At 37.2% G+C, this 19,806-nt stretch overlaps 1 protein-coding gene across 2 annotated transcripts in view; it reads right to left on the reverse strand.

Moving 5' to 3' along the window:
• Positions 1-1,763: 1,763 nt before the first annotated feature.
• The window catches only part of RPRD1A (regulation of nuclear pre-mRNA domain containing 1A), a 35,187-nt gene continuing 17,144 nt past the window's right edge, over positions 1,764-19,806 (reverse strand). Inside the window, exons 3-7 of one of the 2 annotated variants that reach the window (XM_036418027.2) lie at positions 19,462-19,568; positions 18,914-19,011; positions 15,129-15,255; positions 14,830-15,005; positions 1,764-4,453 (exon numbers count right to left, since the gene is read on the reverse strand). In XM_036418027.2, coding sequence (XP_036273920.1) covers positions 4,304-4,453; positions 14,830-15,005; positions 15,129-15,255; positions 18,914-19,011; positions 19,462-19,568 — 658 coding nt within the window. In that variant the 3' untranslated portion in view covers positions 1,764-4,303. Of the gene's footprint in view, positions 4,454-13,015; positions 13,097-14,829; positions 15,006-15,128; positions 15,256-18,913; positions 19,012-19,461; positions 19,569-19,806 lie in introns of those variants that run through there. The other variant, XM_036418028.2, reaches the window with a different exon arrangement.

The following is a 19,806-nucleotide window of genomic DNA, read 5'->3' on the forward strand; positions in this document are numbered from 1 at the left end:
TTTTAGTATAAATATGCATAGAATATAGATATAATTTATAATATTTAAAGCATAGCTTTGAATCCTTAACTTTTAAAAATATAAACTCTCCAGGGAGATCATAAGATCATGGTCATTTCAGATCAGTTGTTTCATTATTTATTCTGAACTTAGGAAAAGATCACACAAAGCTCACGTGAAGATTGGGTAATGGCGTTTAGCATCCATGCTTTGGGCTTTTGTTTCAATATCTTGGAATTACATATACAGTATATATAGCTAAGTAATTCTCCCATCCAGGAATGGAGAACTGAAGCACCAGTCAAGAGGACTACATCTCTCAGAATGTCTAAATGATAAAAATCACAGAAAGTTCTGATTCAGTTGGTATGTGCCCGTATACAAATGTCCTGAGTCTTATCAAAGAAGTTTGGTGAACACTGCCAGAGATTCCCAAATTTCAAGTATTCCCCTATTCTGCTCTAAATGCAAGGTGTGGTGAGAAGGCCTGTGCTCCAAAGGAGTTCAAGCAACAGTGAGTCTGTTCATTCAAAAGCACTTAAGCACTACTGAGCAGGAGTCACAACAGAAGATGTGGTCTTATCCTCTGGCCAAAGGAACTTACTATATAATGAACTGTAAAACCCATACTTAATTATCTTATCTCCTGGAATTTTAAATTGTGAGCCAAGTCACGGACCTCAAAAGTCTGTCTAGAGCAGGGCTGTCAAAATACAGTCCCAGTGGTATCAGCATCAAGTAGTTAGGAATGCAAACAATCAGACCTTACCCCAGAAGCTCTAGTTCAATAAGCCCCCTGGGTGACTCATGTTCGCTCAGGTTTGGGGACCACTGGCCAAGCAAAAGGAATCTCCGGCAGTTTTTCCACCTACGACGCTGCATACCTCCAATACTTCCCTTCCCTTCCAGTCCGTTAGTCTCTCCCTCCCCTCCCCATATCTAATCAATCACATTCACAAAAATAAGCTACACATTTCAAAAAGAACATAAAACTTTATTAAGAACATTGTATATTGTCATCAGATAAAGCCAAACAAATAGGGGTAAAGAAACAGGGAAACTTCATCATCCCATGTGCTACCGCCACCTCAACACCATGTGTGCGGCAACCCATGTGGGTCCCTCCTGGCTAGAGGGCATCTATCGCTCAACTCTGCCTTCACTTAAAGAAAAAAAAGAAGAAGAAGAAGAACACTCATGTGGGTGGCTGGAAGTACAGGTGGCAACAAATGCTACGTTTAAATTCAGTAGATAACTCAATGCTCCCTTTCTACACAGAGCACTGGGCTTACACTTTTTTAAAAAGCTTCATAAAGCGCAACAACTGAATATTTTACCTTTAGGAGCTATTTCTTAATAGAATACAAAGCAGTTTTGTTGCCTACGTTATTTCATATAATGTCAATTTTTAGAATGGAAATTTCAGAAAGGACATTCTAACTTTCCCAACGAATTTGTACTTGAGTTTCTTTGTTCTAAAGATTTCTCAGAACCAGTTCACTCACTCATAGACTGAGTGTTGCTCATTTACAGCGGCAACTGACAACCTAGTTTTTGTTCTTTTAATTTTTTTTGCAAATCAAGATGACTGGGTCACCCCAGCTTTTGCTGATTCTGAAGGAGTTCCTATAGAAAAGCCCTGATGGTTTGGAGTGCCTGAGAGAGAAGGTGCTAGAACAGCTGCATCAGGGCTCCTTTCCCAGAGGGGAGGCTGGCTACTGAGCACAGCTCATCTGACCCCCGCTGCCCACGTGGTTCTTTACTCACTGTAGCGCCTGATGGAAGGAGCAGAGGGAACTTCCGCCCGGGAATCTGCTCAAACTGCCGCTCCAGACAGCTCTCACTGTTTGTGGAGAAAAGAGTGACGGTATCTGTTCACACTACAGCACCCTATGCAAGTGGGGCGATACACTTTTCTTTTGAGCGCCAGGCCAAACTGCACTCAGAGATACATGGTTTGCCTCACATACACAGTGGAGAAAATGTTCATGAGTTAGAATTTGGTATTACAATACTCACATCTAAGCCCATTTCTTGAGAAGTAGTCTACCTTTTAGAAAAGACTATTTACTACTAAGGCTTACCATGTTTTAACTGTCATAAGGCTGAAAATGTAACTTCTAAACCACACCGTATCATTTGTGTTCAGTGAGTGAATTAACCAACAACCAGAGGTTTGAGAAGGATTGGTCATAAGGTGGGATTGGGGTTCGGATTCAGGTTGAGTACTATCCATAAATTGCATCAAGCTCTTTAAAAAAATAATGCATTTTTATAATAAATATTTAGAGTGGACACTGGCATTAAAATCAGTATCTAAGTCAGAAGTCTGTCATAAATGGTGAAAATATTTCAACAAACTTCTAATAGATTTCAAAGCTTCCCAGGCATACAGTTTATAAATTAGTTTTAAGTGGAAAAAATATATATTTTGAATGAATAAATCACCACTTTAGCGTATCATAAATAAGGTCAAGATTTTTAAAATAAATTAATATACAAGTTTTTGCTTTCACTTTAATTTAAAAAACCAACTCACATGATATACTTTTAAAACAGTTATAACTATGTTTTTATAATTGTGCATTTGTTACACGCATCTACCAAGCTGAATCTTTTTCTTATATATCCTACACAGAGGGACGGGGGAACACAAGACAGACACCCCAATGTGTGAGTCTGGCTGCTGCACATCATTTGTCAACTACATTATGTCAACATGGATTGCATCCATGGTTAAGTGGGTTAGGTTCCCTGTGAGTTTTCTGTGGTGGTGTTCACACGGAACCTAATTATAATTGGTCCTGTGAGAACATGGGCCCCAACTCCCAAAAGGTAACTAACAAGCTTTGAACTAGAAGCCAGATGAATGGGGACCACTTGCATGTGTCTGCTTTGAAGAAAGGTTAAATTGGTAGAACCACTGTTTCCAGAACTACTGGCTATTAAAAATAAACATTTGCCTTCTCTTTCACATATAAATTCTTTTTATACTCTCTCATACTGAGGAAGAAAGAGTGAAGCCATTCAGACTAGTGAGACAGAATTGGCTTTCAGATTTAAAGATGTTTTATTGACTATCTAATTTGAACCTGCTTACAACAAAAAGGAAAATGTCTAATATGTAAAGTAATGAATGGAAAAAATGTTTATCCTAAGTCATTACTGAGTACAAATCCACAGCTTAACAATGTGATTTAAGAAGAAAGCAGAAGAGCATGCAACTGCCCTAACACACAGGGTTAAGATGAAAGGTAGAAGTACATTGGTTTTGGAAATCCTAAATATACAAATATAATGTTTACTATCGATAGATCTACCCTGTAGTGCAGCACTGCTTCATTTCCAAGGATACAGTCATTCAAAAATCTTAAGGAAACATTGAAAATGTTCCAGGCTACTTCATTGAACATTAATGAATATTGTGTCCTTGAGATATTAGAGCTAAAAATACCATTGCTTTTAAAGTTAAAGGCTATGGGAATAATAAAAGTATCACTATTTGTTTCTTTTAGTCCCACAGGTTCCTTTATGTTAAAGGAATCGATATGTTAAAAGAAGACTGATCTGGCGAAATGAAAGCTGTCCTCTTAGCAAAACGTCAACATTATAGCAATTCCCAAGCATTTCATATTACTCTGATCAACTATTTCTAAACAGTTTAACCAATGGGGTCCCTACTTTACAGTCCTCTTGTTAAACACTGGCCGCTGGAATGGACCCCTATGGTGCTCTGATTTGACCCTAAAAATGATATCCATGATTAGTGTTAAGTTACTGACATCTAAGGAATAAGGAATCAAAGGCATTGAGAGGCACACAAATGATATTTTGGTCGGGGAGGAGGGTGAAGATTAAGTTGAAACATTAAGTCCCTTCTACAATCAAGTCTAATTATACCATAATTAAGTCTCAACCAAGTCCTGATTAGCTCTTACCCTTCAGGAATTACATACTATATAGTAATTATATACTGAAGAAAAACATTTGAAAATACACAAAGAAATAGAAACATGGAATTTCTCACAAGGCCCTGGATCAAAAAAATTTACAAAAGAGCTTTGGAAAATAACCACTATCTGTGAGCTTATTAATACACAGAGATCACTTTGTTTAAACTAAGTCATGTTAACTTACCAATAAAATAGTAAACAAACCAACATTTTTAACAATTTTATAAATTACTTGTCATTTTTTTTGTTAGTGTCACTCTCTCTACAATATACAAAAATAACGCTACAGGACTATCCACCTAACCTGTCTCCATCTCCCGCACAGTCCTGAGCCCTGGAGAGGCCGGTCATCAATCTTCACTGTAGATGTCCCCCGCAAAGGGCAGGTGCATGTGGCTGCCAGTGACATTGGGCAATCGAGATAAGTCCGGCAGGCTCTGGATCCGGGACCTGAGTTCTTTGCGCACCAGGGAAACTCTGGCTAACTTGCGCTTGTATTCCTGTAACATCAAACACTTTTCATTAGAATTCTGGCAGTTCGGGCAAGTGCTATACACTCAGTTAATGCTGAATAAAAAAACTATTGCAATGTGAGATTTAGGATCAAAAAAGACTTCGGAAATGCACAACCAGGTAAGCTGTTATTCTTATGAATAACCACAATCTTTTAAAACTTTATGTTACTGATTTTAGAGAGAGGAAGGGGGGGGAAACATGAGAGAGAGGGAGCGAGTGGGGAGGACATCTATGTGAGAAACATCAATTGGCTGCCTTTGGAATGCGCCCCTAATAGGGATTGAGTGTGTGCCCCGACTGCACATAGAATCACCTAGGGAACTCAGATTTTTCATATATATATACATATATATATATATATATATATATATATATATATACACACACACACACATATATATATATATATACACACATATATATATATATATTGATTTTGTACAGAGAGGAAGAGAGAGGGATAGAGCATTAGAAAGATCGATGAGAGAGAATCATTGATCAGCTGCCTCTTGCACACCCCCTACTGGGGATGTGCCCGCAACCAAGGTATATACCCTTGATTGGAATCGAACCCAGGACCCTTCAGTCCGCAGGCTGACACTCTATCTACTGAGGCAAACCGGTTTCGGCAAGGAACTCAGATTTTTCAAGAGAATCCCTGGAAATGGGCCCACAGCTTGTGAACTTTATAAAAGCTCCCCAAAATGATGCTGATACACAGAATTGTGAGTCACTTCCTTGCAGTTGTTCTGCCTAAAGTTTAATCAACTAGTAACATTTCTTTGTACTCTTGACCTTTCTCTTTCAAAGAATAACTACAACTGGGATAACTACAACTGAGGTCAGAATTACCATAACCCAACTGCTCTGAGAGAATGAGGGAAAGGAGGCTTCTGACACGATGGGACCTGGGCACACTGGCAGACAAAGCAGACGTGGTTGAAGGCTGGGTAAGTCAAGGACAGCTTTGGACACAGGAGAGGAGTAAATCCTTGCCATGTCTTACATGTCCCTGCATTTCTAATCTATCACGAGGAGCAACAAAGAATAAATTTTTAAAAGTTTAATAGGGAGCCATAATCTCAAGACAAGATTTTCCTCTCCCTTTCGCCCTTCACCAGCGACACAAACACCAGGGAGGCTCCAGCAGAGAGCACAGTGGCATGCCAAAGATGGGCACCAGGGCATTTCACATTAGAGCTGCATACATCTCAGCTGGGTCTCATCACACATCTCCATACTCAGCACATGCTTCTTCCTTAGGACATGCGAGTATGTCCATCTGTCTCATTGTTCTTAGCTGAGTCATTTTTTAATAAAAAATACCCAAAATGCTCTGGGGTCAGCACAATACTTAGGTACCAAATGTTTTTGAGAAATGTCATTACTGCCCATCATAGTCTCTAGCATCCAGACAAGATGTTCAATTATTAAGATTTCTCTTAATACTTTCCTTCAAGTGATATGTGTCACCCTGGCCAGTGTGCGCAGTGGTTAGAGCATTGGCCTGAGCACTAAAGGGTTATGGTTTGATTCCTAGTCAAGGGCATGTACCCAGGTTGCAGGTTCGATGCCCGGCCCTGGGCAGGATGAGGGAGGCAACAAATCAATGTGTGTCTCTCTCTCCTCCCCAGCCTTTCTCTCTAAAAAACAATAGGAAAAAAAATATCCTCAGGTGAGGATTAACAACAGAAAGATTTGTGGCAATTAAAAGCCCTCAGCCAACTAGTATACATCGCACGCAAAAAAAACAACAACAAAAACACACACACAAAAAAAACACTGGTAAACATAACAAAAGCTGCAATCTATTGAACATCTATTGTATTATGTGCTGGGCATTAAAATAACCTCATTTAACCCCCTCTATGAGATCATCCTTCATAAAGCTTTCCCACATTAGAAACAAGTCATCTTAAAGACAGGCAATTTCAGTAGCAGTGGTAAACTGTCTCATGTTAGCCTGATAATTACCTGATTGTACAATCCAGGGCACAGTCCTAAAAATGTACCACTGGTGGAGATGTAAAAAGGTCCAACTAAGGTGGGGAACAGTTAGTTCCTCAGTCATCCAGAGTTATTATATAACCTAGCAATTCTACTTAAAAAAAAAATGAAATTGTATGTCCGTACAAAAATTCACACGTGAATGTCCATTGCAATGTAACTGGTCAGTGCCAAAAAGTAGGGGAAAATCCAACTACCCATCAATTAATAAAAAATGTGGTATATCCCCTACAGTATATCATTTAGCAATGAATATTAATGGATACTGATATGTGCTAAAACATGGAAGACCCTTGAAAACATTATGCTAAATGAAAGAAGCCAAATAGACCATATATACTGTGTTGTTCCATTTATAGCAAATGTCCAGAATAGAAAAATTGAGACAGAAAGGAGATCCGTCATTGCTTAGGGCTTTAGGTGGGCTGGTGAGAAAATAGGTAAGAAGTTCCCTTTAGGACGAAAATGTTGTAAAATTATATATTGCAGTGATCCTGTTAATGTACTAAAAAACTATACTTTAAATGGGTAAGTTACATGGTATGTGAATTACATCTCAATCAAACTGTGAAAGTGGGGGAGGCTTTGTTAGTCTGAGAAAGTAAGTTCCACTGATAGTATTGTTTTAAATGGGAAAATGGATTCCAAGTTCTGCTACTTTACTAAGAAATTCACTTTTAATAAAACTCACGTGGATAAAGGAAAAGGTGAGCTGGTCTTTCCAGAGGCAGTAGGTACCAAGCTCAAACAACAGAAATACTTTCCACCCAAATTTAATCTGACTTCCTGGGAAGACCAATTTGATTTCTGTTAATGCAAGTATTAAGGTGAATACCATGTGTGATGGGCAAGAAGGTCAAAAGCAAGTCTATAGAAAATAAGCACATGGTTTATAACTCTTTACAACCAACATTTTGGATGTCAGTTTGAGTCTTCTACTGTGCTTTTGGCCATTACTGCATATTATTTAAAATTCTCAAGCATAGCCTGGTCATTTGATCTGAACTCAAAGGTCTCAACTGACCACACTTCAGTCAGCAAACATTTGAACATCTATCAGAGTATGTGCCCATCACTGTGCTGGAGACACAAAGATGAAACACAATCCTCATACAGAAAAGCACAGTGTAACGGGTAAGCAAAACGAAGTATGATGGATTCCATCAGAGGCAAAAACTAATTCCAATGACATACAACGTGGAGGGCATCCCCCCACTAAAGAGTTCAGGGAAGGGGTTGAGAAGTGAGGAGAGGTAAAAACACTCAGTTCAATGGAACAACACAAAAGGGCAGAGAATAAAGGGTATAATATATACATGGCAATTTACTATTACTATAGTGCACGGTGCCATGTGAATTTCCTTACCACACACGGTCATATTGCAGTTGTGAGAGGATTTGTGGTGATATAGAATATAACTGAGGAAGAAACCCAGCCGGTTTACTTCATCGTCTATGAAAGCAAAGATTTAGGGTCTAAACCAAGCCAAGAGTAACAGAGCTTCGCAAACCATACTATGTGTACATTAACTTCATTCAAAAGACACACACTGTACAGTGAGAAAGCTCAGCAGGACTTGGATGTGGTTACAATGTGAATAAGGGTTCAGGCTCCATAAGTGGCTGGATCCAGGTGCTAAAATGTCAGAGCAAAAGACAGGCAGAAACTCCTTTGGGAACAGCTGGTTCCAGCATGAAGTTGTCCTTGGGACGTTGGCAGCATTTTGGAAACGCAATTCTAGCATTCTGGGATAGAAATGAAGATTTGGGCTTTATCATGAGCAAGTAGTCGATTTAAAACCTTGAGATGGCCCAGTTAGTATGGCTCAGTGGTTGGGCCTCAACCTATGAATCAGGTCATGGTTCATTTCCCAGCCAGGGCACATGCACAGGTTACCAGCTCAATCACCGATGTGGGGTATGCAGGAGGCATCCGATCAATGATTCTCTCTCACCATTGGTATTTCTCTCTCTCCCCCACTTTGCCTCTAAAAGATGTTTTTGATAAAGAAATGAGTATAATTTAAAAAAATAAAACCTTGAGTTGTGAGCCAATTAGGCTTTTGAGTGCATACATGGCAATGTTTTTCCATGGTTTTCAACCATTTTGCCTCACCCTTATCTTCTGTACATCCACCGTCAACCACGATTGTCAAATTTTGTATTTTGTTTCAAGAAAAATGCATTTACATGAAACGTGGTTTTCTGAATTATCGTTTCACACATCCCATGATTCCAATATGGAAGAGAATTAGGCTAATAGCAGAATGCAGGAATGTTCCCAGTGTCAGGAAGAAATGAAAAAAAGGTAGAAAATGTGAATTAGACCAAAAAAAAAAAAAAAAAAAAGTAGTGAGCATCTATTTGGAAAATTTTGAACTTTTTATCTTAGGAAAACACCACCTTTAGCAACAGATGCTTTGGGTGATGTGGCAATAACCCAACCCTTTGAGAACACGGGTATTTATACCCATTCTCTGAGGAACTCAGCTGTGATACCTTAACCAACTTAGACTATCTGCTCTCCAAATTCTTAGAATTCAATTTAAAAAATGGATTGAAATTTGATATTTGAAAAAGGTTCACTTAAAGTATTACATATTTTGCTGAAATCGGTTTGACTCAATGGACAGAGCATCGGCCTGCAGACTGAAAGGTCCCGTGTTTGATTCCGGTCAAGGGCATGTATCTTGGTTGCAAGCACATCCCAGGTGTGCAAGAGGCAGTTGATCAATGATTCTCTCTCATCGACGTTTCTAACTCTCTATCCTTCTCCCTCTTTGTAAAAAAGTCAATAAAATATATTTTAAAAAATAAAAAAATAAAGTATTACATATCTGAAAAGTTTAATGGATTCCCACACCTTATGTGTCAGCTGCACATGGAAACTTATTCCCAGATATGAAAAGGGGGAAAAGGAAGTGAAGTTGACAAACACTATCCCAGCCAATCAAGGGCACATCAATACTGGTGATGTTGACTGAATGTACTCTTGATAAAATGTGATGAAAATAGCACTTTATCTCTGTGGTCTTCCCAACACATAACTCTAGTCCATATCAGACAAATCTAAATTGAGGGCCATACAACAAAAATCCTTAATATTCCCCAAAACTATCAAGGACATCAGGCATCGGGAAAGTCATGCCACAGCCACGAGTCCAAGGAGACATGACAAATAAATGTAATGTGATATCCTAGATGGGATCTGCAACAATCACATTCATGTTCCCATTCTTGCTGATATTTAAGTGAGGAACTAGACTTACTCATGCTATATTAACATTTTCACTTTCTGTGTGACTTTTTAACCTCATTCCCTTAGCATACATTATCTAGTTACTAAAGAATCACATGACCTCAGGGTCATAAAGGTCAGCTAATCTGGTGTTTCCCAAATTGGGTGTCTCATGGAATATATTCAGCAAGGTTTTAATAGGCCATAAATTAGAGGTCATAGGCTTTTTTGAGGCAAAAGTGTCTGCTATATTCCTGCTCCAACCCTCAATATGCTCATTTACAGAACAGTTTCAAGAGTGGAATCTGGTTTGTAAAATTCCTCAAAATCACTGAAATACGTAATACCATCTCCCAGAACCATTTATAATGGCAAACATCAGACCCAATGTTGTCCTTGAACCTTTTCTTGACCACCGCCAATAGCAGCAAACTCATCTTCACTTTTTTTTGTTATACAACGCTAGGTCTGTTTTCATTCAACACTTTTCACCCCCCCTCTTCTTGCTTGCATGGTTCTAAACACACTGTAATTCTCATCCTTCTGGCTTCTTTCAAGGTTTTCCCTGTCTTTAGTTTACTGCAGTTGAGTACAATATGTCCTGCTTGGAGTTTGTTGTTTCCTGAAGAGTGGTTTGATGTCTGTCATTAATTTTGGAATACTTGGCATGACTTCAAATGTTTCTTCTGCTTCATTTGTTCTCCTGCTATTCCAAGTACATGTGTTACACCTTTCCAAATTGTCCCACAATTCTTGAATATTCTGGGCTCTTTGGTTGTTCATTTTTGCATTTCAGTTTGGGAAGTTTCTATTGATCTACCATCAAGCTCAGTTTTTTTCTTACCAGTGTCCAGTACATTGAAGTGACCATTAAAGGTACTCTTCATCTGTCAGTGTTTTTTTAATTTCTAGCACTTGATTTTCCTTGACCATTTCTATCTCTCTAAAATGTTTTCATACAGCAGCCAGGACCGGTTTGGCTCAATGGATAGAGCGTCGGCTTGGGGACTGAAGGGTCCCGGGTTTGATTCCGGTCAAGGGCATGTACCTTGGTTGCGGGCATATCCCCAGTAGGGGGTGTGCAACAGGCAGCTGATCGATGACTCTCTTTCATCGATGTTCCTAACTCTCTATCTCTCTCCCTTTCTCTCTGTATAAAAATCAATAAAATATATTTTTTTTTAAAAATGTTTTCATACAGTGTCTACTTTTCAAATAGTTAACATATTAATAATCAGTTATTTTAGATTCCTGGTCTGGTAATCCCAAAATTTGTATCATATATGAGTCTGTTTCCTAAAAATAAAAATAAAAAATAAAAAATCTGCAGTGTGACTTGCCTTTTGGCATGTGCTGTAATTTTTCCAAAAGCTGAGAAAGAGTAATAGGGAACTGAGGTAAATTGGCCTTGTTGGTGAGTTTTATGTTATTCTATGAGGATTGTGTTACTTTATTGGACTGTGTTTAGGGTATGCTGTAGGTATACATGGCAGAGGCTGAAGCTCCTTTATTAAACAGTCCTTTCGCATTAAGCAGTTCTGACAGAATGGTCTTTGTCACATATAATACATCCACTGTTCTTTTTGCCCTAACATAATTCATGTCTATCCAGAAGCCTGAGCTGATAGTCTTGAGATATTATTTCCATTTCTTTTTTCCATCTTGGTCCTTGCCTCTGGACACACTACGGTGTAAGTTAATTCCTTTTACTAATGTGAAATCCAGAACTGAACAGAAATCCCGCTGTGGTTGAGCCAGCATCCCATGAACATCTAGTGCAGCTTAACATTATTCACACCAGCTTTGTCACTGTGCTAATAGCTACACGACCAGGGCTTCCTCCCATGAAGTGATGCCAAGTCTAGTTCTGACCACATTGATGCACTTAACTTAGAGGAATCTAAATGCATAAGCAGAAGTTTTTAAGCAGAGAAAAAAGACAATGAAAGTACTACGAGTCCCATATCAATCCCATTCTCTGTGCAATGGTTAGCTATCAACAAATCATTGAACTGTGAGCCATGGGTATCAGAGGCAGTCCTAATTCAAATGAAGTTGTAAGCAAATGTGTGCCTACTCTTGCACGAATTTCCTGCACCAGGCCTCTACTACTTTAATAATAGCCTCCTTACAAAATATGATATAACTCCTGAACTTTTAAATTTATGTCTTATTAAAGTAAAAGAGCATTTAATGACACATCAATGCCTGGTTAATCACGGCTGTTGTTCAAAAACGAATGAGAATTTAAAACTATTTGATGTCACAGCTGATTTGGAATTATAAATCGTGACCTCTTTCTTAGTCTCAACTTTAAAGTGATGCCACCTACTTAATACAAAAAATGTCCAAATATCTCAATATTTTTCTATCTTATGGCAAAGGAATCACTTAGTTATAAATAACAATTTAGCCCAGACCAGTGTAGCTCAGCAGTTGAGCATTGACCCAGGAACCAAGAGGTCACAGGTTTGATTCCAGGTCAGGGCATATGCCCAAGTTGCGAGCTCGATGCCCAGTGGGGGGCGCGCAACAGGCAGCCAATCGATGATTCTCTCTCATCATCGATGTTTCTATCTCTCCCTCTCCCTCTTTGAAATCAATAAAAATATATTTTAAAATAAATAACAATTTAGAAAAAATTTCTGTGTAATAATATCCTAGTTCATTAGAAACTTAAATATTTCTTTACATATAAAAAATGTTTAAAATCATTTAGGTCATTTCTTTATAATAGAAAATTTTCATGCTGAAAAACAACTCCCAAAAAAAGCTCCTAGAAGACTATTTCAAGACAGCGATTAACTCTGAGGGAGGAAGCAGGAACAGCTGCAGAGATGGGACTTAGGTTTTGTTTTAATCTTACATTTCTTTAAGTAAAAATTAAGAGCAAATATGTCTTTCTGGAAACTGATTCTCTGGCTCTAAATAATTCACTACTTCTCTGTGACCTAGGCAAGTTAGTTAATGTCCCTGTGCCTAAGTTTTCTTACCTGTAAAATGGGGATGATAATACTTCCTGATATATAGGATTAAATGAGTTGACATATGTGAAGTGCTTAGAATAGTACCTGATATACATAGTGTTATTGTTATTAGCATCAACCTCATCACAACCTCATCATATAATAGGGGGTGGGAGTAGGAGTGTAGAATCTGTTCTAATTTCTACATTTACATTTAAAACATAAATTCTATTTTCCTAACCAGTGAAAAATAATCGACTTAAGTGAGAAAGCAATATAAAGTAGAATAACAGTTTCAGTATTCTCAATTTTTAAAAACATGAGACAATACAGGCTTTGGAGTTTTATATTTATTTTTAGCAGGAAGAATATGCTAATGATGATGACACCGTTAGAAGATACGCCATGTCCAATACCTGCAACAAAAGCTCAACAGAAGTTAAAGAAACCATACCAAAAGGCTAAAGACAAAAACTGTATGACCTTACTTACCCTTAGTTCTGCTAATAAAAGAAGTAATAATATGTTTAAGACTGAAGTTCCATTACAAGATCAAAAACTAGTAAGTTAACTATCAAAATTATCTTTTAAACAAATTCTTTTACTTTCTATGGAGAACTAGGCAACTTCTTTAAAGGCAGAAAGAGCATGTTGTCAACAACTATGTTCTAAGAGCATATACAGGTGGGGCAAAGGTAGGTTTAAGGATATTCATATGGAAAATAACACAAGAATAAATAATAATATAAGAATAAACTCTGGGTAGACAACAGCATGGCAATTACCAGAGGGTAATTACTATAGGGGAGGTAAAAAAGGGTGAAGGGGGGGTAAATGGTGAAGGAAGGAGACTTGACTGGGGTAGTGAACACAATACAACATACAGATGATGTGTTCTAGAACTACACTTGAAACCTATATAATCTTATTACATGTCATCACAATAAATTCAATTTAAAAAGGAAAGGATAAACTGTGTTTCTTATACTCACAACTGTAAACCTAGTTTTGCCCACCCTGAATGTGAGCAGAGGAGAAACAAATTGAAAAGGGGTAATGCTAAATGAAGAGCCCAGATATAGGGGGATAAGAGCTCTACTTCTGGTACTTCATCAGGCAGATGCTCTCAGGGGTAGAAATGGCACCATCTATGGCACAGAGTTTGCTGAAACAAGAACTAAACACTATGAAATGCTTGAATTATATGGTCTTGACCCTGAGAGGAGGAGAGGACAACTAAACACTAATAAAGGAAAGCAATTTAATAGAAATGATATCATAACTTACTACAAATTAGCAGAGAGCAATCTCTAAATAAAGGGATCCAGATAAATTAGAAAGTCTCTTATGTATTAATAGAATAAAAAATTACTAGAGCAGTATACAATTTAAACAAGAACTAGTAAAATGAAAGATTCTTTTAAACAAAACCAAATCTGGCTCATCCACTTCTGACAATTGCTACTCTGCTCAAAGGAAATATGAAGAGTGCTGCTGCTTCTTTTTTTTTTTTTTTTACTGCTACACCTCCAAATTTCTCATCAATAGTGTCAATTCTCAATTTAAAGGGTATGTATGAGCTAGGTGGGAATATGTTAAGAATCAGGATCAGGGATAAAACAAAGGCATAACTTAAAGATTACTTTCCTGAGCAAAACTGATGAATTGCTCAGGAATAGAGACTGGGAACAAGCATACCCCAACAAATTCTATGCCCCAAAGTCTTTTTATTTAAATCTTTTGTATACTCAAAAGATTTCATGTATTCAGAACAAGAATTAAATATTTCCAAACATAATTTACTGTATTTGACACCAGACTGCATAATAATTGCTATGTCCCCATTATTTTTATTCTTGAAAATAAGGATTTTAACTCATAAGGTAAATTACTATAACTAGAATCTCAAATGAGTAAGTTTTAAATGCAACCAATTCTGCTAATTCAAATCTCTAAATTTACTTAGGCAGGTGGATTTGATCCAAATAGAAAGAAACCAATTAATGCAAGTAATAACTTACCTGGGCCACTGTCTAAAAAAGGTCTATTAAAAAAAAAAATGTACAGGAACATCAAGATATAAATTACTACCAAAAAAAAAAAAAAGAAATTAATGAAATAAACATTAAAGAAGGAAAAGGTTACGCACTTCCAACTTATGCTCTTTCTCTGCAAGGGCTTCCTTTTGACAACGAAGGAAATCTGCTAACATTCGAGTAAGTTGTTTCCTATCATCTATTTCAGCCGCCAATCTGCCATTGTAATCTGCCAGCAACATACAAGCATCCTCTACCATTTTAGAAAGCCTTTCTCCAGATTCTTTATCTAAGAAAAGCACAGAATAAAATTACTGCCAAAGCACGCACACAAAACAAAACAAACAAAAAAACAATGCCACCACTCACCCAAACCCCCTCCAAAATTCAGATCACATTTATGACATCTTACCTGTTATTTTATCTAGTAGGGATACTTCTTGGACTTCAACAGGCAAAGAAGCTATCCTCTGATGAACTGCTGCATCACCTGTAGCAGCATTTTCTAAATCTTGTAACGCTCTAACGAGATCTAGAGTCTAAAAAGTTATTCAACTTTAGAACAAAAATAAAGGAAGCTTAAACAAATAGAAAATTTATTTCATAGTTTTGAAATTTTTATCTCACATTTATTAATCCTTATGAGCTACTTACTAATTCAAAGTTTGAAGTATCAATTGCTCTAGAAGACATTCCATTTCTTTCTTTTTTCTTTTAATATATTTTACTGATTTTTCACAGAGAGTAAAGGAGAGAGCCAGAAAACGTCGATGAGAGAGAAACATCGACCAGCTGCCTCTTGCACACCCCGTACTGGGGATGTGCCCGCAACCCAGGTACATGCCCTTGACGGGAATCGAACCTGGGACCTTTCAGTCCGCAGACCGACGCTCTATCACTGAGCCAAACCAGTTTCAGCTCCATTTCTTTTGTATATTAAGGAAAAAAAAAAAAAAGCTACACTCGGTACTGGAAATATATAAATTGGAAACATATAACTGAGATGTGGCCCTTGGCCATGAGGAACTCATACTCCAGTGGCAGAGACAGATAGTGTAAAAAGAATTATCTATTAAATTGATGTGGTTGATTTATATATCAAACACACACAATGGTAAAAGGGAAGGAGACTATAACTTAAACCTGGACAAAACAAGTTTTATATATGATATAATCATTATATTATCATTATCCTTGAACAGAATTTTGCATTATGAAAGTATACATTGGGGGAAGGATCTACAAATCACCTATCACAACACAGAAGAGTCTCCCCCACTCCATTTCTAAATGATACAATTAAAGCATAGGAAAAATGTAGTTTTGAAATATGCTTAAATACGGTGCCTTCAATTATTCTGTAGTTTGTTAAGAAGATTATTAAAATATTACGAAGTTCCACGTATCTGACTAGTACTTACATAATGCTTAACCAGTAATTATTTTATTAGAAATTTTAGTTGCATTGTTTCATATGCAAGTTATAATTAGGAAGGAAGTGAAATCTTTGCTGATTTGACAATTCATAATATCTATACAGTGATTCCAAATAAAAATTACTACGTTTTCTTTTTACTAGTCTTCATCCCATCCTACCTCCTTTCTTTTCTTAATCTCTAAAACTATTAATAGATCATGGGGCACTAATTATACTCGTATTGAAAAATACAGAAAGTTGCCAATTCTGTGTATATATTAAGATGACACCGACAGATAGAATACTGAGTTTTCTTTGTTATTCACTTACAAAAAAAAGCTATCACTGGCATCTATACACAGCAAATGACTAACAGCATAAGAATGAATGGAATCCAATAAGAAATAAGTACGTTTAATTCATTACTAAGTTTCAAATCCCAATATTAAAAAAATTTTTCACTATAAGTTACCGTATTTTTCGGACCATAAGACGCACCGGACCATAAGACGCACCAGTTTTTAGAGAAGGGAAATGAAGAAAAAAAGATTCTGAAACAAATAGTGTCCTAAAATATTTTATGTGCATTAAAACCCAACATCACAGTCATAAACACATGTAATCAACCCTGTAAAGTAAACAGCAGCATTTAGAACCATTTTAGAGCCGGGCAAGCACACAGAGACCACACAGAGCTGGGCAAGTAAAAAAACTTTTTTTAAAAAGTATATGTGTAGGCTATATTTGGACCATAAGACACAGGGACTCCCCCCCCCCCCCCCCCCACTTCTGGGGGTAAAAAAGTGCGTCTTATGGTCCGAAAAATACGGTATATCCCTTCAATGAAAGTGAACTTAAGAGCAATGACAATTACCAGGAAGCTTGTTTCTCATGGTGCCCCAATTCACACACACACAGGATGATCCAAAGTAGGTTTACAGTTCTGAGTATGGCAAACACAGTTTGTTCTGTTTATTCTTGTATTATTATTTATTAATTAGTGTATTATTTCCCATATGAACAACTGTAAATCTACTTTTGCCCACCCCTGGTGGTGTGTGTAATTTTTTCAGCAGTCTTAGAGTGTTCTAAAATTTTCTGGAGTTCCAAGAAGCCTGGCTTCCTGGTCTTGACAACACATGCATGCTTTAACTACAACTTATTCTCATCACATCTTCACATTCCCATGAGTTAATTCTAAATTCCCGATCCTGAGTCAAGGATCAGTTAATAAAGCAAAGTTGTCTGGAACAACTCTAGCCTAGGACTTTCTAACAGAGGAGAATGAAATGAGTTCGCTGGATCTTACAAAGAAAAATTTTAGTCATTCTTACAAAGAATGAGATAAATAAAAGGTGACTACAAAGCTAGCAGTCACCATTTTATCAGATTAATTATAACTACTCTGAAAGTTGTCAATATAAAACGAAAAGCAACAAAATAAACAACAACAAAAAACTAAAAGCAACAATATTTATATAAATACTAGAGAATAGAGCAGCAGATGGTTACTCAAAGACAGTTCTAAGAAGTACAACTGAGGTTACTTTTTCATCAGGGACTGTAGGAAGGGGTCAGACTCGCTAGAATTCAGATAAATTACTGTTCACGACTTCATAATAAATCTTTTAACAAAATGATTTTTTGCCTTATTACCAAATGGAAAGAAATATAGACCTTAGTATTTGTCTGGTTCAAATGTTATGTTCTTATTACTTTTTTAGCTCTCATCCTTTGGAGACCACATTGGCTTCAGCATTTCTGTCACTGCATCAACAGGTAGCTTGGCTCAAGGCCCTAGTTGAGCACCTTGGTTGGATTCTTTCTGCCTCCTTAGTACTGACTGACATAAATCCATAGTTCTATGAAGGAACCAACTGTACCTTTCTTTCAAGCGCCTGTCATGAGAAAAGAACTCTACCAGCCTCTGGTTTTATGCAGAGTTTGGGTCCAGTCCTCAAACTCCCACAGAACACTGTGTTTCTTGATACCCTCTAGGATATTAATTTTTGGCAACCCATGTCTGCTTCCAGATCACAGCTCAGCAGAAATCAGGCCCTCGCTCACACAGAGTTATGTTTTTGTACCATTTCTAGCCCACCATGATATTTACCTTGTTTTAAGAGTATGGCTATGTCTTCATTTTCTCCTTTTAAATTTTATCTGTCCCTCCTATATGTTTGAAACATAGAAGGAGGAAGCTTTAAGACTCAATGCCCACATAATTAAAAGTTAAAAATGTCTTTCTGGAATCATCTAGTAGGTAAGGAATGCTATACTACATCAACCTGGGAGAACATGGAATATTAAGTTAACAATTCTAATCCAATTTATCTTATCAAGAAACTACACAGTCCTAGTATAGCCACACAAAACTCGTTCTTCTAAGACTGGTTTTTACATATTTAAAAGCAAAAATACTTAAAAAGGGGCAGTATTATCTCTAGAAATGAAATGCTCAGTGTACTTCAGTCATGCAACAAATAGTCTTATGTAATATTTATTTAAAATGTAACTGTTTTGAGTAGTAGGTACCTTACCAGATCTCATCATACTAAGCAATCAGAAATCCTTTCTATACAATATATGATCGCCCTAATATACACTGCACAACGTATTATATTAAACATGACAAATGTTAATCAGAAATATAAGATATTCATGTAGCTTTTCTTGTGCCCAGAACTATAATAAAAATCAATTTATAAAAGTGAAACACTGAAATTAATAAGCGTTGTGGCCACATGAAGTTAACTCCCTTAACAGAGAAAAACTTCTACCTGTGGTGGTTCACCTGGAGATCCCAGAGCGGAACAGTTTTCATTTTCATCCACTGTTATCTGTTCATAAGTTCGCTTCCCAGGCTTCTTATCACCATCTGGATTGAAAGAAAATTTAGGTTTCAATGAAAGAACACATTTTTGTTATTGTCAATGCTCTTACTTATGCATTCAGTGGATTGTGCCCACAGCATTGTGGGTACCAGGGATTGTACCCACAAAGTTGGTATATCGGGATGACGCTCTAACCAGCTGAGCTACTCAATAGGCTTAATGAAAGGTTACATTTTGCCAGACCAGCGTGGCTCAGTGGTTGAGCGTCCACCTATGAACTAGCAGGTCACAGTTCGATTCCCAGTCAGAGCACATGCAGGGTTGCGGGCTCAATCCCCAGCATGGGTCATGCAGGAAGCAGCCAATCAATGATTCTCTCATCATTGATGTTTCTCTCTCTCTCTCTCCCCCTCCCTTCTCTGAAATCAATAAAAAGATATTGTTTTAAAAATACATTTTAATGAAGAGATCATGATAAAAGATTATATACTTACACAGAGCTTGTTTAAGTTGTTCTAATACATCATTTTCATAAACAGATCTTTCTTCCCAAATAGAAAGCACTCTTCCAAGGTGCCTCTTACAACTTTCATCAGTTTCACTAAAGAAAAAAAGAAAAAATACAACAGTAAAAAGTATAGTGCTACTGAAAAGATAAGAGTAATTTTAAATACAATCAGACACTCATTCCCTGAAAAGAGCTCCAAATTGCTTACTGAGCACCATTATGTGACCAGCAATTCAGGGGTGCAGTGAGCCAAACAGATACTTTTGCTTCCCTTAAAGAGTTTATAGACATATTATTAAACAAAGAACAAAGAAAAATGCAAATGTTTTAA

This window comes from Pipistrellus kuhlii, unplaced genomic scaffold, assembly GCF_014108245.1.
Source record: "Pipistrellus kuhlii isolate mPipKuh1 unplaced genomic scaffold, mPipKuh1.p scaffold_m20_p_6, whole genome shotgun sequence".
Taxonomy (NCBI): domain Eukaryota; kingdom Metazoa; phylum Chordata; class Mammalia; order Chiroptera; family Vespertilionidae; genus Pipistrellus; species Pipistrellus kuhlii.